The 25,078-nt window shown below is 37.6% G+C and overlaps 1 protein-coding gene across 1 annotated transcript in view; it reads left to right on the top strand.

Annotated features, from left to right (window-relative positions):
• The window catches only part of LOC140144828 (carbohydrate sulfotransferase 13-like), a 31,551-nt gene extending 7,211 nt beyond the window's left edge, over nt 1–24,340 (top strand). Inside the window, 3 exon segments of the mRNA XM_072166636.1 lie at nt 21,440–21,522; nt 22,426–23,045; nt 23,048–24,340. Coding sequence (XP_072022737.1) covers nt 21,440–21,522; nt 22,426–23,045; nt 23,048–23,423 — 1,079 coding nt within the window. The 3' untranslated portion in view covers nt 23,424–24,340.
• Nucleotides 24,341–25,078: the final 738 nt, after the last annotated feature.

Consider the following 25,078-nt stretch of genomic DNA (forward strand, 5'->3'; position numbering starts at 1 on the left):
GTGACATGCAAAATAATTTAATTTTTTACTTGATTTTAGCTATTTAATGCAATTTGAAAACTATTTAGAACAATTTTGGTTACATTTAGACAAGGTGAAGATAGTATAATAGTTCCATGTGTATGACAAAATTACTGAAACTAATTTCAGACTAAAACTAAGTACTTTTATGTCATTATCTAAGTCAAGCTCAAACTTGAGTCAGAACCTTTTCTGGGAGCCTGGTTATGTTACAAAAGTTATAAACCCATTTTTCATAAATTACCTACCAAAATGATCCTAAGATATTGGGCAAGTCCGATATGTAAAAATCCATATAGGGTTAGTATATGAATTTAAAAGTTATTAGGGTTTAAACTCATGTAATATGTGACCAACAACTTTGGATGACTTTCATTTCCTCACATGGCATTGTACACCTTCCAAAACTAGATATTGTACAAGTTCCATGCTTGTAGAGTACAGTTATATTATAAAACAAAATTTTCCATTGGTCAATTTTCTATACTACACAGGCTCAGATTGCATGTTTTGACCAATAAATGAGGCTGTTATAAGCAAGTTTAAGGTGGTTATGGAGGCATTATAAAAGTGCTCTAAACATGTTTTAAACAGATTAATTGAGTAGAGCAAAGTACACTGATCAATATACCTTTTGTTTGGAGTCAATCGGACATACGGTTTTCAAAATATATCAATTTATATTTTCTTTGTATCTTATTGTTTTTATCAATAATCAATCAAGTTAATGAGCTAAAATGACTGGAGAAGCTCATTTACATATAATTTTGCCAATATTTTGCTAAATCCATGCATAAATGTTCAGGTACTTTTATTTTGCATAATTTTGCCTGAAACTTGGTCAAAGTGTTTCTAATATGTTCTAATGTATTATATAGTGAAGCCGCCCCTAATTTGCATATTTGCATAATTAATTAGCATTTATGCAAATTAGCTCATTAATTATGCACATATGCAAATTAGGGGCGGCTTCACTATATAATACATTAGAACATATTAGAAACACTTTGACCAAGTTTCAGGGCAAAAGTATGCAAAATAAAAGTACCCTGAACATTTATGCATGGATTTTTAGCAAAATATTGGCAAAAATTACATATTAATGAGCCTTTCCAGTCCATTTAGCTCATTAACTATATTGATTATTGACAAAAACAATAGGATACAAAGAAAATATAAATTGATGTATTTTGGAAACCGTTTGTCCGATTTGCTCCAAACAAAAGGCATATTGATCTTTCAGCTACTTTTGGGGGCGGAGCTTGGTATCCAGTCAAGTGAGTTTGAACAATAGAATTTGTGGGTGGTTCTCACTTGCTTGTGCACTTGGCAGTTAGTATTTTTTTGCAATGGTAAATGAGCCTGAAAAATGTGGAGGATTTGTCCTGTTAAAGGCCGCTCCAACTATCTGGAAAACACATTAAGTTGGGAGCTGTGTAAAGTTTAGTGGTATAGAGGTGAACATTGACTTGATTATATTTTAAGCCTACTTAATTGGGTTGCCCTTGAAAGTTTGCCTGGTCAACTGGATGGGTCTTTAACTTCCACTGATCTGTGTTCTCTAAGGCTTGTGGGAATATGGAGGTTATGCATATGACGCGACGTATCATCCCGTAAATATGGTGTGTTGCTAATCTTCGAGTATCGAGTTTCGAGTTCGAGTATCGAGTTTCGAGTTGCAATTGTCGAGTATCGAGTTGAAATTTTCGAGTATCGAGTTGAAATTTACGAGTATCGAGTTGAAATTTTCGAGTATCGAGTTGAAATTTTCGAGTATCGAGTTGAAATTTTCGAGTATCGAGTTGCAATTTTCGAGTATCGAGTTGAAATCTTCGAGTATCGAGTTGAAATTTTCGAGTATCGAGTTGAAATTTTCGAGTATCGAGTTGAAATTTTCGAGTATCGAGTTGAAATTTTCGAGTATCGAGTTGAAATCTTCGAGTATCGAGTTGAAATTTTCGAGTATCGAGTTGAAATTTTCGAGTATCGAGTTGAAATTTTCGAGTATCGAGTTGAAATTTTCGAGTATCGAGTTGAAATTTTCGAGTATCGAGTTGCAATTTTTGAGTATCGAGTTGAAATCTTCGAGTATCGAGTTGAAATTTTCGAGTATCGAGTTGAAATTTTCGAGTATCGAGTTGAAATTTTCGAGTATCGAGTTGCAATTTTCGAGTATCGAGTTGAAATTTTCGAGTATCGAGTTGAAATTTTCGAGTATCGAGTTGAAATTTTCGAGTATCGAGTTGAAATTTTCGAGTATCGAGTTGAAATTTTCGAGTATCGAGTTGCAATTTTCGAGTATCGAGTTGAAATCTTCGAGTATCGAGTTCAATTTTCGAGTATCGAGTTGCAATTTTAATTTTCAATCTGCTTTTGAAGTAGGCTATAGGATGTCCCTCTCCGACATGAAGAGAAAGCACAAATGTTTAACCCTTCTCTATCCAATTTGTTATTACGTTCTCCACGGAATTCGTAAAAGCCCCGGTAAAAGCACACTAGTTGTTCATAAAAGGGGTAGGCCTACTAGTGGATAGGTATTAACCTCGGGGGTATTACCCTCCCGAGTAGGCCTACATTGATACCAGAATGACTAAAATTAGACTAGGGTTAACTTATATATATACCGGGATATATGCACGTTACCATTATATTAAGGGCTCGTGGATAACGAGAAAAAAGGAAAATCTGCATCAGAAAATTCAAACTAGAAAATCGTTCATTTTAGCATACTTCAAGTTTCAAACTCGAAAACCTGCAAAATGAGCCTACTTCGAGTTTCTATACTCGAAAATCTGTAAAATGTTTAATTTTAGAGTTTCATTTATACCTATTATAATGAAAAGCAAACTACTTCACATCATATTAGATTAACCCTACTCTAACGCAGGGGGTGCATGGTACCGTGGTATCCAACTCCCCTTACGGATGACTTTAACGTAACCCTAAAACGCTTTTATTTAGTTTTAGCACCCTCTACTTTTTATATAGCTCGAAAATCGTTCATTTTGGCATACGTCGAGTTTCAAACTCGAAAACCTTTAACATGAGCCTACTTCGAGTTTTAAATTCGAGAATCTGCAAAATTTTAAATGTTCGAGTTTCATTCATACCTCATAATGTAAGGTAAACTAAATTTACTTCAGATCATTAGATTAACCATATAGTCCAACGAAGGGGTTAGTAGAGTAAAGTTACCACATGACCCCAAAAAAATTGCAACAGAAGGTTTTTGATATTTTCTTGCAGTATAAGGTCTAATAAATAACATATCAAAAGTTTAGAAAAATTGAACTTGGGCAAGGGGTCCAACAGTGGCATAATCAAAATGGCCACCAAAAGCTGGAAAAATACCCATTAATCTACTAATTTTATCCATTTTTCACTCGTTATTATGGGTTCCATTGGTGACAACCGTGTTCAGAAGTACATTACTATTTGTAGTAATGAATCTTAATATTGTGGTATTCAGATGGATCAATTTGACAGCCATAATTAATTTCAAAATGGCCGCCATTTTGGTATTTTGGCTTATGAAGTCAAATCATGCACGTAATTGTAAGGCAAAACTTAAGGCATTGGATTTTCTAAAATAGCCAATATCTTTTGCACCCACATTCCCATTCAAATTTATATAGAGGTAGGCATACAAACCAAATTGGCAGCAAAAGTGAATTTCAAAATGGCCGCCATTTTGGTATGTCAGCTTATTGAGTTAAATTATGCACGTATTGTAACTTGAAACTTAAAGCGACAGAAATTATAAAATAACCTACATCCTTTGCATCCATAGCACCATTAATATTATACTTTCATGTAGGCATATGTACCAATTTGGCAGCCATATTTACATTTCAAAATGGCTGTCAGCCATAATCACCATTATATAAATCAATATGTTGCTTGTAGTATATTCTTGAAGTAACACAAAATTCTTCTTGCTATACCACGATGCGATTCCTTTGTTTGCAGTAGTATACATCGACTACGTTGTATTGTACATTATGTTGGAATTAGTTATCATCATCATCATCATCTGAGAATAGTTCTTGATCCATATTCTCACATATAGCCTATGTGTTCACATGCTTCATTATAATTGAGGCCATTCTTTCTGCAGCTACATTTCATTGTGATGCATCCTGTAGATTAATTGCATCGAATCATCTTCAGCAATGATTCTGGTGCTGGACTTCTTTTCGTCATGAGTGGAACAAATTTGCCACCTTAAACAATCCAGCCCCAGTCAGATGGATTCATACCATCACGTTTACGCATCAATTGCATGGCCAGTAGATACGTTCTCCTGGAGTAATGCTTTGCAGCAGAAGCTGTGGGTGGAAGTCTTTCAGGTTTAACAAAGTTCTCTGCTGGGCAAATTTTTTTGGAAAGAAACCTGTAGCATAAGGATTCCAAAGACTCTGATTGCTGACCATCAAACAAGGATATCATTGCTTTGCAGCCTTCACTTTCTACATATTTTTGATCCATACTGCGAGTGCAAAATACCTTGGAACAAGCTTGTAATACAGGATCACCATTGATAATGCTCTGCAATACAGTACAGACTTCATGCCTACCCCAAATATTCTTGAAGTAGTGTCGCAACCTGAAAACGCATGGGCAAACAACAAGTCCGAACAAATGTCATCACTGAGTATTATAAAGCCTTTCTGAACATCTGCATCTCCTTCAGTGTGTATCACATGGCATCCTTTCTGTTTAATGAGTGTCTGTTTGTTCAGATCATTTGAGAAAAAGGCTTCTTTCTTGCCAGCAAATTGCCAGCATCTATATGTCTACCTTATTTGCAACCTGACTTTTGCGGCACTGATTCGTGTTATCCTTTGTGTTTGGTCCACCAGTGTATCTATCAAAGACAACCGTTGCCTTGCCATAGTGAACAAATGTGAAAGAATTTGCATAATTATCAGCGAGGGAACTATAGGTGCTTCCTTCTGTCCACTTCAAGCGATGTAGAAGAGAACTTCCATCAAGAACAGAGTGATCAGTCCTTAGAACTGTCTCAGGGGCTTCAGCCTCTAATGAGGCTTCATGATCCTGTATGGCTTGTATTAGTGGTGCTTTATCTGGCTTCCTCAAACAAAGATGGTGGATATGGTGATAGTTCATGATAAAGCACCTTATCTTAGCACAGATCTCCAGATTGTGATACAACCAGGAATCTCTGAAACAACATCTGGATGAATGGTTTGGTCATCATGTGACTCTAGCCTTCTGTTTGTAGCTATATGAAAAGACAGCATGTCCTTCCATTTTGTTTGACTGTATTTTTACCTACTTTGAACCAGTTTGCACATTAACATCCTCATCAGCATTTATCCCCTGCCACTGCTTGGACTGTCAAGGACACTGATGACCAAACCATTGCACCACTATGTTCTTGATGGAGTTCTCTTCTGATAATTATGCATCTTTCACATTTGATCACTATGGCAAGGCCACGATTGTCTTTGATTGATACATTGGGGACCGTATGCAACAGAAAGGATGCCATGTGATCCATGCTGAAGGAGATGCAGATATTGATACAGTGAAAGCAGCAGTCGCAATGGCATCATTTAAGTCAACAACCCTATTTGGAGAGTCGAGAAGACACACCTGTTGGTATTACTTCTTCATTATGCAAAAAAGGACAGTAAGGATTTGTACTTTCGGTCTGACAATGATAAACCATATGTGTATGATATCAAGGTGCAGAAGCACTTACTCAGTTATGACATTTGTTCGGATTTGTTGTTTGCCCATGCGTTTTCAGGTTGTGACACTACTTCAAGAATATTTGTGGTAGGTACGTCTGTATTCAACAAAATCATCAATGGTGATCCTGTATTAGAAGTTTGTTCTAAGGCATTTTGCACTCAAGAATGAAGAATATGGGTCAAGAATATGTATAAAGTGAAGGCTGCAAAGCAATGGTGTCCCTGTTTAATGGTCAGCAATCAGAGTCTTTGGAATCCTTATGCTACAGGTTTCTTTCCAAACAAATGCACAGCAAAGAGCTTTGTTAAACCAGAAAGACTTCCACCCACAATCTCTGCTGCAAAGCTTCACTCCAGGAGAACATATCTACAGGTCATGCAGTGGATGTGTAAAAGTGATGGTATGCATCCAATTGACTGGGGATGGATTGTCCAAGGTGACATTAATTTGTTATTTGTTCCATTCATGATGAAAAGAAGTCCAGCGCCAGAATCATTGCTGAAGATGATTCAATGCAATTGTTCTGCAGGATGCATCATAATGAAATGTAGCTACAGAAAGAATGGACTCAATTGCACTGGAGCATGTGGACACAAAGGCTAATGTGAGAACATGGATCAGGAACTATTCTCAGATGATGATGATGACAACTAATTTTAACATAATGTACTCGTATAATACAAAGTGGTCGATGTATACTACTGTAAACAAAGGCATCGCATCGTGGAATAGCCAGATGAATTTTTGTTTATTTCAAGAATATACTGTAAGCAACATACATGTATTGATTTTCATAATAGTGATTATAGCTGATTTTGAAATGCTATATGGCTACCAAATTGGTACATATGCCTACTTAAAAGTATAATTTTAATGGTACTATTGGTGCATAGGATGTTGGTCATTTTATAATTTCTGTCATTTTAAGTTTCAATACGTGCATAATTTAAGTCAATAAGCCAACATACCAAATTGGCGGTCATTTTGAAATTCACTGTTGCTGCTAATTTGGTTCGTATGCCTACCTCTATATAAATTTTAATTTGAATATGGGTGCAAAGGATATTGGCTATTTTAGGAAATCCAACGCTTTTACTTTCGCCTTACAATTACGTGCATGATTTGATTTCATATGCCAAAATACCAAATTGGCGGCCATTTTGAAATCCATTATGGCTGTCAAATCGATCAATCTGAATACCACAATTTAAAGATTCATTACTACATCCAGTAATGTACTTCTGCACAAGGTTGTCACCAGTGAAACCCACAATAACGAGTGAAAAATGGATGAAATCAGTAGATTATGGGTATTTTTCCAGCTTTTGGCGGCCATTTTGATTACGTCACAGTTGGACCCCTGGCCAAAGTTCAATTTTTCTAAACTTTTGATATGTTATTTATGAGACCTTAAACTGCAAGAAAATACCAAAAAACCTTCTGTTGCAATTTTTTTGGGGTTATGGGTAGCTGTGTCGTATTTTGATCCTACTAGGTGGTATCGTGGTATCCAGCCCGGGATCCAACACCCCAACAGATAAGTTTACCGTAACCCAAAACGCTTTTATTTAAGCTTTAGCACACATTTCTTTTGTGCATGCGCATGTGCGAAAAATGTATCATTTGTAACAGGAAAGTTTAACTCGAACTTCGTTCATTTGAGCGCATTTCGAGTTACAAACTCGAAAACCTGCAAAAAGAGCGTAGTTCGAGTTAGAAACTCGAAAACCTACAAAATGATCAATATTCGAGTGAAATCCATATTTACTATATATGAAAGGCAAAATACTTCAGATCAATCTAGATTAACCTTTGGCCTAATAATATGTGTTTACCACTTTGATTAAGGGTCGCATGTGCGACTAATGTATCATTTGCAACAGGAAAGTTTAACTCGAACTTCGTTCATTTGAGCGCATTTCGAGTAACAAACTCGAAAACCTGCAAAAGAGCGTAGATCGAGTTAAAAACTCGAAAACCTACAAAATGATCAATATTCGAGTGAAATCTATATTTATTATATACAGTATATGAAAGGCAAAATACTTCAGATCAATCTAGATTAACCTTTGGCCTAATAATATGTGTTTACCACTTTGATTAAGGGCCGCGTGTGCGAAAAAAATGTATCATTTGCAACAGGAAAGTTAAACTCGAACTTCGTTCATTTGAACGCATTTCGAGTAACAAACTCGAAAACCTGCAAAATGAGCGTACATCGAGTTAAAAACTCGAAAACCTGCAAAATGATCAATATTCGAGTGAAATCCATATTTACTGTATACAGTATATGAAAGGCAAAATACTTCAGATCAATCTAGATTAACCTTTGGCCTAATAATATGTGTTTACCACTTTGATTAAGGACGGCATGTGCGAAAAATGTATCATTTGCAAAAGGAAAGTTACTCGAACTTCGTTCATTTGAGCGCATTTTGAGTTTCAAACTCGAAAACCTGCAAAATGAGCGTACTTCGAGTTTCAAACTCGAAAACCTGCAAAATGTTCAATGTTCGAGTATCATTATACCCATCATAATGTAAGGCAAACTACTTCAGATCATTTTAGATTAACCCTAGTCCAAAGCAGGGGTGGTATCGTGGTATCCAACCCCATGACGGATGATTTTACCGTAACCCAAAAACGCTTTTAGTAAGCTTTAGCACCCTTTACTTTTTATATAGCTGTGGGGTTTGAGGACATCCTTTGCGCTCATTTTGATACCAAACGTGTTGGCCTATACAAAACCTTCCTCTCGGTAAAGGGATGGATGCCACTCACGACGACCTCCATAGACATTTCAAATTTGAGGGTGGATGCCCCCCCCCATCGTGAGTGTTACAAATAATGGCTAAATTAGACTAGGGTTAACTTATATTATATATGTTACCATTAAAAAGGGCACGTCGATAACGAGAAAAGCGGAAAATCTACATCAGAAAACTCAAACTCGAAAATCGTTCATTTTAGCATACTTCGAGTTTCAAACTCGAAAACATGCAAAATGAGCCTACTTCGAGTTTTAAACTCGAAAACCTGCAGAATTTTCAATTTTCGAGTTTCATTTATACCTACTATACTTCACATCATTTTACATTAACACTATAACGCAGGGGGTGGTATCGTGGTATCCAACCCCCCTAACGGATGATTTCACCGTAACCCAAAACGCTTTTATTTAGCTTTAGCACCCATTACCTTTTTATTTGGGGCCTGGGGACATCCTTTGCGCTCATTTTTTTGCAAAAACAAAAACGGGGTAGGCCTAATCTCCCCCCTCGGGTAAATGGGGTGGATGCCACTCATGACGATTTCAATAGACATTCTGAGGGCGGGTGGCAAACACCCATCCCCTTAGTTATGTTCGTGAGAGTTACAACTAATGGATAAATTATACTAGGGCTAACTTATGTTACCATTATATTAAGGGCACGTCGATAACGAGAAAAGAAGCAAATCTGCATCAGAAAACTCCAACTCGAAAATCGTTCATTTTGGCATACTCGAGTTTCAAACTCGAAAACCTTTAAAATGAGATTACTTCGAGTTTTAAACTCGAACATCTGCAAATGTACAATTTTCGAGTTTCATTCATGCCTATCATAATGCAAGGCAAACTACTTCAGATCAGTTTTACATTAACCCTTGGCAAACGAATGGGAGGTATCATGGTATCCGACCCCCCTAACGGATGATTTTACCGTAACCCCAAAACGCTTTTATTAAGCTTTATCACCCTTAATCAAAGTGGTAAACACATTTTATTAGGCCAAAGGTTGATCTAGATTGATCTGAAGTATTTTGCCTTTCATATATAGTAAATATGGATTTCACTCGAATATTGATCATTTTGCAGGTTTTCGAGTTTTGAACTCGAAGTACGCTCATTTTGCAAGTTTTCGAGTTTGTTACTCGAAATGCGCTCAAATGAACGAAGTTCGAGTTAAACGTTTCTGTTGCAAATGATGCATTTGTCGCACATGCGGCCCTTAATCAAAGTGGTAAACACATATTATTAGGCCAAAGGTTAATCTAGATTGATCTGAAGTATTTTGCCTTTCATATATAGTAAATATGGACGAGACTCGAATATTAATCATTTTGCAGGTTTTCGAATTTTTAACTCGAAGAACGCTCATTTTGCAGGTTTTCGAGTTTGTAACTCGAAATGCGCTCAAATGAACGAAGTTCGAGTTAAACTTTCCTGTTACAAATGATACATTTTTCGCACATGCGCATGCACAAAAGAAATGTGTGCTAAAGCTTAAATAAAAGCGTTTTGGGTTACGGTAAACTTATCTGTTGGGGTGTTGGATCCCGGGCTGGATACCACGATACCACCCCTTCGTTGGACTATATGGTTAATCTAATGATCTGAAGTAAATTTAGTTTACCTTACATTATGAGGTATGAATGAAACTCGAACATTCAAAATTTTGCAGATTCTCGAATTTAAAACTCGAAGTAGGCTCATGTTAAAGGTTTTCGAGTTTGAAACTCGACGTATGCCAAAATGAACGATTTTCGAGTTATATAAAAAGTAGAGGGTGCTAAAACTAAATAAAAGCGTTTTAGGGTTACGTTAAAGTCATCCGTAAGGGGAGTTGGATACCACGGTACCATGCACCCCCTGCGTTAGAGTAGGGTTAATCTAATATGATGTGAAGTAGTTTGCTTTTCATTATAATAGGTATAAATGAAACTCTAAAATTAAACATTTTACAGATTTTCGAGTATAAAACTCGAAGTAGGCTCATTTTGCAGGTTTTCGAGTTTGAAACTTGAAGTATGCTAAAATGAACGATTTTCTAGTTTGAATTTTCTGATGCAGATTTTTCTTTTTTCTCGTTATCCACGAGCCCTTAATATAATGGTAACGTGTATATATCCCGGTATATATATAAGTTAACCCTAGTCTAATTTTAGTCATTCTGGTATCAATGTAGGCCTACTCGGGAGGGTAATACCCCGAGGTTAATACCTATCCACTAGTAGGCCTACCCTTTTTATGAACAACTAGTGTGCTTTTACCGGGGCTTTTACGAATTCCGTGGAGAACGTAATAACAAAGTGGATAGAGAAGGGTTAAACATTTGTGCTTTCTCTTCATGTCGGAGAGGGTACATCCTATAGCCTACTTCAAAAGCAGATTGAAAATTAAAATTGCAACTCGATACTCGAAAATTTCAACTCGATACTCGAAAATTTCAACTCGATACTCGAAAATTTCAACTCGATACTCGAAAATTTCAACTCGATACTCGAAAATTTCAACTCGATACTCGAAAATTTCAACTCGATACTCGAAAATTTCAACTCGATACTCGAAGATTTCAACTCGATACTCGAAAATTTCAACTCGATACTCGAAAATTTCAACTCGATACTCGAAAATTTCAACTCGATACTCGAAGATTTCAACTCGATACTCGAAAATTTCAACTCGATACTCGAAAATTTCAACTCGATACTCGAAAATTTCAACTCGATACTCGAAAATTTCAACTCGATACTCGAAAATTTCAACTCGATACTCGAAGATTTCAACTCGATACTCGAAAATTGCAACTCGATACTCGAAAATTTCAACTCGATACTCGAAAATTTCAACTCGATACTCGAAAATTGCAACTCGATACTCGAAAATTTCAACTCGATACTCGAAAATTTCAACTCGATACTCGTAAATTTCAACTCGATACTCGACAATTGCAACTCGATACTCGAAAATTGCAACTCGAAACTTAACTCGATACTCGAACTCGAAACTCGATACTCGAAGATTAGCAACACACGTAAATATGGCCATGATATGGCGGACTTCTCAAATGCATTCAACAAAAGCATGATTGAAATCTACCGCGACTAGTTCGTCTCACACACATAACAAAAGCATGACAACATTTGATTGAATCATGGAAGAAAGAGATGAGAAGGAACCACAACGACTTCGATCGGCCAAGTTTTAATCCGCTTATCTATTGACGCATGAAAAGAAAAGCTATCAATGGTACTTCCTTTCATGTATGATCCATTTACCGCGGTCGATGCTTGTCGAAATCATTACTGGAAAAAATTGATAACAAACCCATCCACGAACAAACAAACGCTACCCAGAAGTAAGATTATGGAATTTCACTGATGCTCTGAACATGTATAGTAGCTTTGTTTTGGGATCTACAGTCAAACTGTTTTCTTGATCGTGTTGTGTAGAAAATGTCCTATAAAACATCGAAAAGGTCATCAAAATTTTGCTGAGTTTCATCTTTAGCAAATAAGGTAAGATTTTGGTGACTTTTTCGATGGAAAATAGATGTAAAATGTTCTTAAATAATACACAATGTTCCGGTTGAGTCCGGTACATGAAACCTGTTTAATTTAATAGTTTATATGTGTATAATCGTAACTAGCTAACTCGTTTCAGTGCCAAAGACTCTGAGAAAAAAAGTCATCAAAGTTCGGGAAAATTGGGCAAAATGGAAGAAAAAGATGTAGGCTATAACAATGACCGATGATCACGTCACCAGAGAAAATCCTTGCACGGAAGGTCATTAGTTCAAATCATGCTTCAGACACGCTCTAGAAGACATGCAAATACATGGAATACAATACCAATCACCTATTTAACGCGGGGTATTGACAGGTATTGATCAAAGTAAATCCTCATGAATAACAATGTCAATTAAATGTCGGTAAAGGAGTGGACAAAGTGAATGCGTTCGTTGTGGTTCCTTCTTATCTCTTTCTTCCATGATTGAATGGACTGCACTGCGCCATGAATCCGGTGAAGGACACCGGTTCAAATCCTTTGTTCGCAGACAATCGATAAAAGCATCAGGGCCTCTATCGTAGGCGTGTTGATCATGCCATTTTTGACAACTTCTAATTTTCTGTAATGAATTAAATAAGCCCAAATGAATAAATACTTGTGTATAAAATCGCATATGATATATATTGGGCGTGATGACAACAATTATTTAGAACATAATTGGCCACTTCTGGAGTGTACCCGGTATGTCGATATTTTCGCCATGGAGCTATTAAAGATGGAAAAGCAATAGATTATGTAACGCATTGTTCACTTGTGCCGATTTGAAATCTGACAAGCTATTCATCGAAAGGTACCTTTTGTTTGGGACAAAGGGCTTCCGCCATTAAATCGGTAAGCTGACCCGACAGTGTATTAATAACGCTTTACCTAGCAGGCTACTGTCAATAAGTGATCAAACGAAAGTCGCGTGAAAGCGCCTATTGGAACGAAAAGTACCTATTGTTACCATAAAACCCAAGGGTGTGATTGAGTAGCCGTAAGCACAAAAGGCACACATTAGCCGCTGATGTACAGTTCGTTGTCACCCCACTGACTTTAGGAGCTTCATTTAAATAAATTGAATGCGCTTGCTGAATGATTACACATCAAGGCTGCCATGTCTGCATGTCTATAGTACTGTATAATGGTAATAGCTACGTATACATGTAACATATAATAAGTATACCGGTATAGGCCTATATAAAAGTTGTTTCACAAATTGACATTTTATTTTATTTTATTTTAAGAAGGATAATGTCATAAACAGTGGCGTACTGAAGGGGGCAGCTCTTCTGTGAGAGGTCTTGGCAGGGGATGAGGGAGGAAGAGGTGGAGGAGGGATATGAAGAATGAGAGGGGACTGGAGGAAGAGAGAAAGAGGAAGAAATGAAGAGAAATAAATAAATAGAAGTAAATAAATAGAAAGGTAAGGAAAATGATAGGAATGAGAGGGGACAAAAAGTAAGAGAAGGGAAGGGAGATAAGAAGAGGGAGTGTTACTTTAGCAAGGAAAGAATAAGTACAGAGAAAGGAAAAGAAAGGAATGACAAATAAATGTAGGCCTTATAATAATTATTATAGAAACTAAACACAGCCCCCCCCCCCCACATAGGCCTAACGCTAACAGCACTATAGGCAGCCATTCGATGATGTCAATGCCTTTATGCGTTACGTAATTAAAACGCCCAGTCAGATGTATTTTACACCTGCCAAGCACAAGTCACCCAATTTCAAAAATTGGACGTTGAATCAAGGGGGTGACACTAAATTCACGGTTGTTCTATTAGCAACGCAAAACCTATGAAAAATTCCGCTGGTTTACTAGCTAGAAAGTGAGGCCAGTTATCGATCCGTTATGAATAATTCATGTTCGACCCCTTGGATCATGTTAATTGATATTGGCAAATAACAACGTTGTTAGTTTTGCGAACTTTGCCTGTTCAATGAGAGTATATAGCGCCCCAATACATCTGGGCACAAACCAGGCGAAAACGATCCAGTTTAATGAAATGGCGGACGGGTATTCCCATCAGGCACCAGTGGTATGTTTTTTCAAAGAAAGTCTACTAATGTGATATGAAATGACATTTTGCAATAACTAAGTCAAAATTAGGACTTAAGGTCAATAATATGAAGGAAATACGTGACAGAGGCAAGGTGTGAAACACAAGTAGTATTTGAAGTTAAAATAACCTTTGATACAAACCCTGACCTTATATCTTTCCATCATGGCGCCTTATTCGTCTTTATGTATTTCTATTATGCTCTCAAGTAAAATAAAATACCAATCTGCACTAGCATACAGAATGTTACTTGGCTCCCAGCATGAATTATTGATTTTATACGGAGGTAAATAAATACACAGTTGCCTGCAAGCCGTGCACCATACACCAAATACTTACGGTAAATCTGAATAATGGTCACATGTTGACATATCATGTGTTCGGGAATTCACGTGGCAACATTTTAAGATTTCAGACTTGTTTACTAGTTAAATTGTCATTAGTATTATTGATTATTTATCTTTGTTAATTAATATATCTTTTAAATGCTGATAAATCGTGGTTGGCTGCCCATATTATATGTTAAATTCAATGTTTTATGAATATAATTCTACCACGCCGAGGGGGTCACACAGCATAATTTTACACTACACGATTTAACTAGATTTGGAGCTCTGCACTTCAAATTCACGTCAATTTCAAAGTTTATACACTTAATATATTTAATATAATACTTATTTTTTTTTTTATAACAAACTGGAACACGAAATATACTAGCTTATTACCTATACAGAAAGGGGATTTATACACATTCACTCAGCAATTTGACATGCCTGGCGCATCAAGACATTCTCTGTCTGGATAACATGACTGTCGCCCTCAATACGTCTGGGCACAAATTTCAATAACAATACGCTATTTACATATGAAAGCGGCCTCATGCTAATTTCTATTGACGCTTCCAGGTATTGTTCTATGGTTGAATGTACACTCTCATGAATATTGATTGGCAACATTTTCCAATAGAGGTTATCCACTTTACTCATGTGTGACTTCTAACAAAAGGTGCTGATTCCCGTAGTATTCCTCATTCAAACCAATTCAATGCACGACCTTGGACTGGCTCGGAGTTACCTGCATGACTCTTGGCGGGCTATTTTGAAACAGTCATGGTTGCACATGCAGGTACTTGTTTTGAAAGTCCTAAACAAGGTATAGCAGTCGTTGATAGGATATGCAGCTTATAGAACACGGATAACCTCTATACAGCGCTCAAATCGGACACAATAGAACAATAGACCATTCAGTGCGTTGATTTTCGCAATTACACTCAGTACGCCAGTGACCCTCCTCTATTGTTATGCATATAGTCGCGCTAAAAGTCGATCAATACATGTTGAAATCAGCATATTTCAGAAATACACCTTTTTGCTTTTAAATTAATTTTCTCGGTCAAATAAAAAACAATAATTTTATTTTTTTCAGTAATGTCGGATAAAAACATGGCACTTGGATATACCTTTAAAAAGATTTTGTTATTTGAATTAAGTTCGCTATTCAAACTAATATCTGAATATAGTTCGCCGACTCTATAGAGGCCCACACCACTCTTCGCCATACATACATTATCCCAGCCACATTTCCCTAACATAATATGAAATATAAAAACAATTAAGAAATTTATTTTGGCAGAGGCGCCGGCGGGGTTCGAACCTACGCTGCACTGAGCAGTACTATAATACACCAGCGCCTTAGACCGTTCGGCCGTTAGGGCTTGATTGCATCATGATGAAAAATTTAAACATATAATCCCAACTTTATTACTTCAACATACCACGTGACAAGCAAAGACAGAAAACGTACCATATTTCTGAATTTTATTTGTTTAAAAACATTAATGTTTATTAATAGCGCTCAATTGTTGACAACTGCGTGTTCTATATACAATAAATGAGCCTACGCACAATAGTTTTTTCATACATTATATCGATTTTGACTCGCACGTGCTCGCCGTATACCAAAAGTATGTCGGTGTGGCGTGGCCTACCATTTTTCTTGTAGCTTCTTGTATACACGTCGATGTTTTCATCATTTATACAATAAATCCACATTAGACCCCTAATTTTATTTCAATAGATTAGATTACCATAAAAACGAAACAGTAATCATTGGTAGGGTCTAATGTCATTTTTACATGGAATTTTCAAGGTTTTTTCCATCGCCATTCTCGCTCAATTAAAAAAATATTTTGGCGTATATAAAATTGAAATAAAATTCTCTGCCTCATAAACGACATCAAATGTGCCACAATCGGGTATCACGAATCGTTATATATGATGTGCAGTTAATATTCATATTTTCTTTTATACAGAGGATGCTTCATTTTGACAGGAAAATATTTTCTTGAAAACCCTCTCGGTTATTTCAAAACAGTAACCACGCTTCCCTAGAATGTGCAATAAATTGGCATTAAAAATTTTCTTATTCTAACAGCAAGCGTTTCTAAAATGCAGTATGGCGAAATGTGGTGTAATAGAGGCCCTGCATGAAATTATCGATTGGCTCCAAACAAAGGATTTGAGCCGGTGTCCTTCACCGTAGTTATGGCGGAGTGCAGTCCATTCAATCATATGTCGTCATCAACTTATTGTAGTGTTATGTGTGTGAGACGAACTGTCACGGTAGATTGCAATCATGCTTTTGTTGAATGCATTTGAGTAGTCCGCCATATTTACGGGATGATAGTCACATGCAAGGCCTCTATAAGGCACAGCGTGTGGGTCCACACCACTCTTCGCCATACATACATTCTCCCAGCCACATTTCCCTAACATAATATGAAATTTAAAAAAAAATGAAATTTATTTTGGCAGAGGTGCCGGCGGGGTTCGAAACCACGCTGCACTGAGCCGCTATAATGTATTCCTATACAGTATTGACATAACACCAGCGCCTTAGACCGCTCGACCATAAAGGCTTGATGATGTCATGATGAAAATTTAAAAATATAATCGCAACTTCATTACTTCAACATTTGCTTGCTTCTTCTTCTTTCGTGTCCTTACATCAAACTGTTCTTATCCACTGAGAAACACACTTTTGTGCCCGTTGAGAAAATTGCGCCAGATCGTCTGTCGTCACAGGATCTTCCAAAAGCGGGCATTCCAGCAGATGCTGCATCGTCTGTGGCTCTTGTCCACAATCACACATGGTCGGGCCACTGATGTATCCCCATTTGTGAAGGGTATCCTTGCAACGCCCAACACCGGTTCGGAGGCGGTTAAGGCATCTCAAGTTTGCCCAGACTTCGTTTGCTCCTGGAGGTAGTGATTCTGTGGGTTAAATCCCCATCTCAGTGGTGACTGCTTCAGATGAAAGCCTTTCTTTCCACATCTGGGTGCGAGCCTCTGATGATGTTGTTTGCAGAGGGAGGGGGCTTGTGATGAAGCTTTTCCTTGACTTCAACCGTCTGGTTGGTGGTGTGTGGTTGGGGAGGGGGTGTCTTACGTCCGTGGTCTGTTTACGGCGTTCCTCTTTGCTTGCCACAGCTCTCCGGATGTCAGGTGGTGCGATACCTGCCAAGAGGTAGACCTTGTCCATGTTGGTAGGCCTTAGACATCCTGTGATGGAGCGGCAGCTTGCGTTGAGTGCAGAGTCTGGCTTCCTAGCATGTGATGATCTCTCCCAAGCAGGGCATGCTTGCTTACTTGCTATTGTCGACTCTTGTAGTCGGACTCCCATAATGGCTCTCCAAACTGCTCTGTCTAGCATACAATTTTTGATGTCTGGGCCTGTTAATCCCGTATCATCTGCCAACATCTTGATATAATCCTTCTTGGGTGGACCTCTTGTTCGCTTTCCATGTTTGGGCTGCCACATAAGAACAATTGAAGCTGCTTCCTCTTCGCTTCTTGCACAGTGCCCTGCAAACTTTAACCTTCTAATCCTGAGCCTCTCAGAGATTGGTCACATATTCCCATATAGTTCTTTGTTGGTGGTGTGAGTTTGCCATGAGATATCTAGTGCCTTCCGCAAGAGACGGGTATAGCAGCCATCCATAGCTTTTCTCATTTTGGTTGTTATTGTCCATGTTTCAGCGCCATATGTTAGTACCGATTCTACAGTGGTGTTAATAACTTGATCTTTAGAGCTCTTGGCAGATTACTTTTCCAGATCTTGTCCATGCTGTTGCATGCTTTCCAAGCAAGTGCCTTTCTGATGTTGAAGTCCTTCTCACTACTGGCAGTCCATGCACCTAGATATTTGAAGTCATGCACTATCTCCAATTCGCTTCCGTCCAGTGTTTTTATTGAAGATGGAGTTTCCTTGTACAGCATTGCCTTGGTCTTCTTGGCATTCATTCCTAGTCCTACTTTCTGTGCAGCAGCTTCAACAAGATGTAACAGTTCTTGTGCGTCCTTGAGGTTGTCAGCTATAAGAGCAATATCGTCTGCAAAATCCAGGTCTGTGATTGTGCGCGGGCTTATTCGCCTACTTTTCCTGGGCTCCAGAGTAAAGCCAAGTCGCTCTTCATTGCCTTCCATAGCCTTCCTTAAAATATAATCAAGGACTACGATACAGAGGAATGGTGCCAGAGTGTCTCCCTGCAGGACTCCTGCTTGGATCTCAAAATCCTTAGTGACCCCATCAGGTGATGTGACATGAGCTATAGTATGATGGTACATGCATCCTATGGCAGCCACTAGCCTCTCTGGGACTCCATATGCTCTCATTATGTCAAGCATTTTCCCACGGTGGATGGTATCAAATGTAGGTATCACAGGAAACCTCCTGCTTGGATCTCAAAATCCTTAGTGACCCCATCAGGTGATGTGACATGAGCTATAGTATGATGGTACATGCATCCTATGGCAGCCACTAGCCTCTCTGGGACTCCATATGCTCTCATTATGTCAAGCATTTTCCCACGGTGGATGGTATCAAATGTAGGTATCACAGGGAAACCTCAGTTAACACATTTGTTAGTCAGTCAAAATGGCCTAAACCGGCAATACAAATTTACATTGAAATTTAAAAGAAGCTTTTTAAGAAGGAAACCTTCATAAATATGTTGTCTATACTTCACTTGACCCAAATATATGATTTTTTTTGGTGATGAGAGACTCGCACATGGAATTTCAGAGAGATTTTGATAGCAGTTCCATTAAAAAAGGTGCTATCGTCATGAGACTAAGATCTAGAAACACCCCGTAATGCTGTTTTGGGGAATTTTGCTAGCAGAATCTTTTTGATGAAAGTCAATCTTTGACAAGATGTAACTTTGCTACGGAAAGTGCTATGACAAAAGGTTTTCAGTGTTGGCTTTCTTTACTCAAGGGCTTTAATTTGATATATAAAATGATGCAGTTTGATGGCAAATTTGAATTCACCTGGCATACCTATCAAATGCTTTCTTGAAATCGATGAATATTACTGCTGCATTCAGATTGTTGTTCTTGACTTCCTCAATTATCCTCCTTAGAGCAAGAATTTGTGACACCGTAGATCTCCCAGGTCGAAAACCATTCTGGTTGAATCTCAGGACCGGGTCAAGGTAAGGGCGAATCCTATTGAGTAGCAGCCTATTTTGGAATTTTATTTGTTTAAAAACATTAATGTGTATTAATAGCGCTCAATTGTTGATAACTGCGTGTTCTATATACAATAAATGAGCCTACCCACAATGGTTTTTTCATACATTATATCGATTTTGACTCGCACGTGCTCACCGTATACTACAAGTATGTCAGTGTGGCGTGGCCTACCATTTTTCTTGTAGCTTCTTGTATACACGTCGATGTTTTCATCATTTATACAATAAATCCACATTAGACCCCTAATTTTATTTCAGGAAATAAAAGATTAGATTTCCATAAAAACGAAACAGTAATCATTGGCGGTGTCTAATGTCATTTTTACATGGAATTTTCAACGTTTTTTCTATCGCCATTCTCGCTCAAATATTTTGGCGTATATAAAATTGAAATAAAATTCTCTGCCTCATAAACGACATCAAATGTGCCACAATTGGGTATCACGAATCGTTATATATGATGTCCAGAGGATGCTTCAGTTTTGACAGGAAAAATATTTTCTTGAAAACCCTCTCACTCGGTTATTTCAAAACGGTAACCACGCTTCCCTAGAATGTGCAATAAATTAGCATTAAAAATTTCTTATTTTAACAGCATTCTAGAAACTCTTGCAGTATGGCGAAATGTGGTGTAGTGTGGGTCTATATAGTTTTGTCAGAATATCTGTTTTGAATTCATCTTTTTTCTCTTGCTGACAAAATGTCCAACTCAGTACTTCATTTCTAATATCCAGCAGAACCAATCTTTATTTTATTGTGGCTGGCAAAATCATCCATCCATGGGTACATTTGCGAGTTGATTTTGACAAAATTGGTAGTCGGAATCAGTGTCCGAATTAAGAAAATATTAAAGGGGTTGTCCCACGGACAACCAGGTTGTAATGTCTAGTTGTCCACCAAAGTTTTTGGTTGTCAGTAACTACATGTGACCAATAAAGTGGAGTGAGTGTGGTCAATTTATGAGCAATTACTCTTAAATATTTAACAAGTTATCAGTTGTGTCAGGTTTGAGCAAACTAACATGCTGAAAAAGTTACTTTTGGCTGTAGATCTTTGGTTGTCCGCCGGACAACTAGAGCATTATTTTCGGTTGTCCGGTGTATGTTTTGGTTGTCCCGGGCGAACGGACAACCAACATTTCGAACACTGGTCGGAATTGAAAAATGGTGCAATCAAAACCGCAATTTATATGATATATACTATATAGCCATATATGATGTGCTTTAGAAAGTTTGGAAATATCTTTCATTAGCTAATTATGTTACTTTGAAAGCAAAAATGTTGACCCCGAAAAATGCTCATGAGGCAAGTTGAAGCCCGAAAATCTTACACTACGTGCTCGTAGAAGCCTAAATTTCAGACATAAGTTTAACATGTGGGTTTGAAAAAAAATATACAGTACCAAACATTATAGATTTTTCCTGACATTTACTGAAAAATTTGGCCGAGAAAATTCAGTTTATAGTGTAAAGGTGTAACTCAAAATGTTGCTCATTTCCATAGGGGGATATCCGGGGGATCCCCTCCTCAATATTCATTTTTCTAATGATGTTTTCTATGAATACAATGGTTTTAATAATTTATTCTTTTGAATTTCCATGCAGATATGTTTATGTATATTTTTGTTGTTGAAATTGGTAATATTACCTTTTTTATATAAGGCTTTTTCAGTGCCTTGACCTGACCGATAGCCAGTTGGATGGAGAGGGCAAATTTTACTGCAAATTCTGTCACATTTGAATTCAGTGCATTCATGATCATTTGATCTACTGATTTATTTATTTATTACAGATATGTCTTCAACATCTGCTGCAAGTGTTATTTCCGACTCGCCAAGGTCACTGTCCATGGCTCCTGCATCTTCCAACGATCAGGTAAAAATTTTATATATTATTAATCGCAGGCTGTGCCCCATCCCCATTCACACAGAATCGGAAATATATAAAATAGAAAAAAAAGATATTGCTGTTTTAACTTAGTAAATAAGCTTTAAAATGGCATCAAGTTTGTTTTGTATCATGATAATCTTTGTGGAAGACTCTGGGGTGAGCGGCCGACAGTGAGAGCGAAGCCCAAATTTGCACCGTAATGCTAGCACCTCAAGGGGCATTTCTTAGTACATGAAAGGGACATAAAAAAAAAAATATATAATTAATAATACTATACGGGATACATCACTCATACAGAATACACAATTACACACTGAAATGGGATTGATAACACGAACAGGATCTAGGAAATTGGTGATTGCCTTGATGAAAAACTTCAGCACTTTTACTCTTTGATTTTCTTCAACACTTTTTTTGCTCTTTGGTTAAGTAGCCTACTACTGGTATTACGACCTAAAAGAGTTAGGTCCGTATGCACAAAAGAGTTAGACCGGGTCTAAAGTTAGACCTGGTCTAAGTGGAATTTAGTCCCAGGAAAAGGGACGTTTTCCTTTACATTTGCTTACGATATTTTGCATTATTTTTGAACTCTGCATTTAAATCTTTAGAATTTGCTAGCTACTTTTAGGAAGGAAATAGGAGTAAAGGACCATTCCTGATGGAACTAAAATCCACTTAGACCAGGTCTAACTTTAGACCCGGTCTAACTCTTTTGTGCATACGGACCATAAGGTCTATCCGTTTTCATAGCAGATTTGAAGGGAAAAATTCACTAATAATGATACATAGCCTAGTGCTCATTTGAAATATGGTAGAAAGTTTGCAGAGCTAGTAGAGAAATTACATTATAATTCCTTTGCTAATAATACCGATTTTGTATCTCGACAGAAAAGACCTGCTGTCGCATTTCTCAATGACGAGGACTTTATGGAAAAGCAAAAAATGATCCAGGAACATAGACGAACGCACTTACAACAAATGTGCCAGACCTATCAAAGAGAAACACGTGACATCAAAGAAATGCTTTCTGACTACGAAAAATATCACGGGACCCTGCTAGTGGATGATAAGCATAAAATATTACACTGTAACACCCCGAAAGTAGCCGGAACCAGTTGGAAGAGGGTTCTTAATGTTTTAACTGGGCAGACGAATTCAACGTCGCAGGGAACTGGATATGAAAATGTCAACATTGCCAGAAATATAAGACGACTGGCGAGTTACACGCCTTCAGAAATCGACCATATTCTAAAAACTTACACCAAATTTATGTTTGCGCGTCATCCTTTTAGCAGACTACTCTCAGCGTTTAATAATAAATTGGCGCCAAATTCAACGGACACACGAAATAGACAAATATTCAGGGATGCCGTTGGTGAAGTCATTCAAATGGCCTTCCATCCGTGCACAAATCAACGCGCACGTAGACGAAAAATTACTTGTGAATATAACATTACATTTCACGATTTTGTACGGTTTCTAATTGATCCTCGTATGGAACCATTTCAGGAAATGTCCACTGGAAGTCTAACTATGAATTATGCAAGCCTTGTGATATCAAGTATGACATCATTGGCAAATATGAAAGTTTAGTAGAAGATGCCAATTATGTGTTAAAAGTGACCAACGTAGACCATCTAGTGAGCTTCCCATCAGGAGAAGGCAACGCAGACACAAGCACTCATAGTTCAAATCAGCAAAAACTAGTGGCTGCCTACAAGCAAATGTCGTTGCATGATATTGAATCACTTGTTCGGTTTTTCAAAATGGATTTTCTATTGTTTGATTATCCTGTGGCTACCTCAGAAGAATTTTACAGGATATTGAATGTGAAAAAGCACTCGGATAGTGACCTGAACGCATTGAAAGGCATCAAGATATTTTGATGTCTCAGATTGGCGCGAGCGCTCTGTTGATGAAGGACATACGCGGAGCTTTGTGTTCACTTCAATGGCGCCTATCTGTTGCTATGACAGACGATTGATTCAGCTAAATCAGAACCCAACTTCCGTGTTTACGCTCTGCACACTCACGAAATGTAAACAAGTGCCGTTCTTCTCTGACAAAAACTTTAAATAGTGGATGCCACTAAAGGCCGGCCACTGGTGTATACTGTTATAACTCAAATGCAGAATATTGCATGGAAACCCGGTACTTAAAAGACAATGACAAGACAAAATGTCTGCAATGGGTGCGTCGTCAAATTGACAAGGCTTTCGAGATTTTGTCTGTACGTAGGCCTACGTGTGACTCCGCGGACCTATGGACGGTTAAGCAACATTTAGCTGTTAAAGATATGGTCGTCAGTGCCGTAGCCAGGTTTTCTGATATCAAATGATTTAGATTTTTTGAAATTCGCGATTTCTTTGAGACGAAATTGCAGATCTGCTGGTTTCATACTTTCTGCTGCTTGCCGCTCAGCGGCGTGACGCTTTATCATGCCGCTTGCATTTTTTTGCAAGCGGAGCGGCAGCGGTATGACCATGATGACTATGAAAGACAATATTGCTGCTCAGCACCGCCAAAAATCGTTTCATTAAGCGGCACCGCTCCCGAGTTGAATTGAATTCAACTACTAGCGATCTGCTGCTTGGGCAAAGAGCTGCAAAGCGGTGGAGTGATCAATATACAATTACCGTTGGTCGCCGCTAGTGTTTCTGGTGCGACTGCGCAGTGCAGTAGAATCGTCGTCAAAGCGGCAAGCGGTAGAAAGTTTGAATTTAACCAGCTTAAGGGGTGGGGTATGAACGTTTGGACAGTATTTATTGTGGGACATTAGAGCACATCAGATATATCGAATCGCATTCTGAATACGAAGAATGTCCTTCTGATTAAATAATTTAGATTTTTTGAAATTCGCAATTTAATACACATTTTATGGCAAATCATTAAAAATGGATATTTTTGATATTTAACAGTACTCAAAGTAAACTTTATAAATCTGATGATTTATACTTAAAGTGTATGTAGGTGGGATGAAAAGCCGACGATCAATTGAAAATTTTGACCTTTCGTATTGAAGATATGGTGTTTTTCCCAAAACACAAAAAAATTAGGTCTTTTAGGGAAAAATCCATATCTTCGATATGAAAGGTCAAAATTTTCAATTGATCGTCGGATTTTCCTCTCAGCTACATGCACTTTTAAGAATATGTCATTAGATTTATAAAATTTACTTCGAGGACTGTTATATATCAAAAATGTGAAAAATATCAATTTTTTATAATTTGTCATAAAATTTGTAGGCCTACTATATCGTGAATTTCAAAAAAATTTAAACTATTTGATATCAGAAAGACATTCTTCGTATTCAGAATGCAATTCGATATGTCTGATGTGCTCTCATGTCCCACAAATAATACTGTCGAAACGCTCAAAACGCTTATTCCAGATCCCTTAACCAAGTCAATCTGGTGAAATTAATTTATGTTAATTTCAAATAAAATTAAATGGACATCATTTATCTTTTGTTCGAGTTAATAATTATGCCATGCAAGCTGTGAACTGCAGTGAATAGATGTGCTAAAAGGCTACGGTATAT

This window comes from Amphiura filiformis, unplaced genomic scaffold (genome assembly GCF_039555335.1).
Source record: "Amphiura filiformis unplaced genomic scaffold, Afil_fr2py scaffold_84, whole genome shotgun sequence".
Classification (NCBI taxonomy): Eukaryota; Metazoa; Echinodermata; class Ophiuroidea; order Amphilepidida; family Amphiuridae; genus Amphiura; species Amphiura filiformis.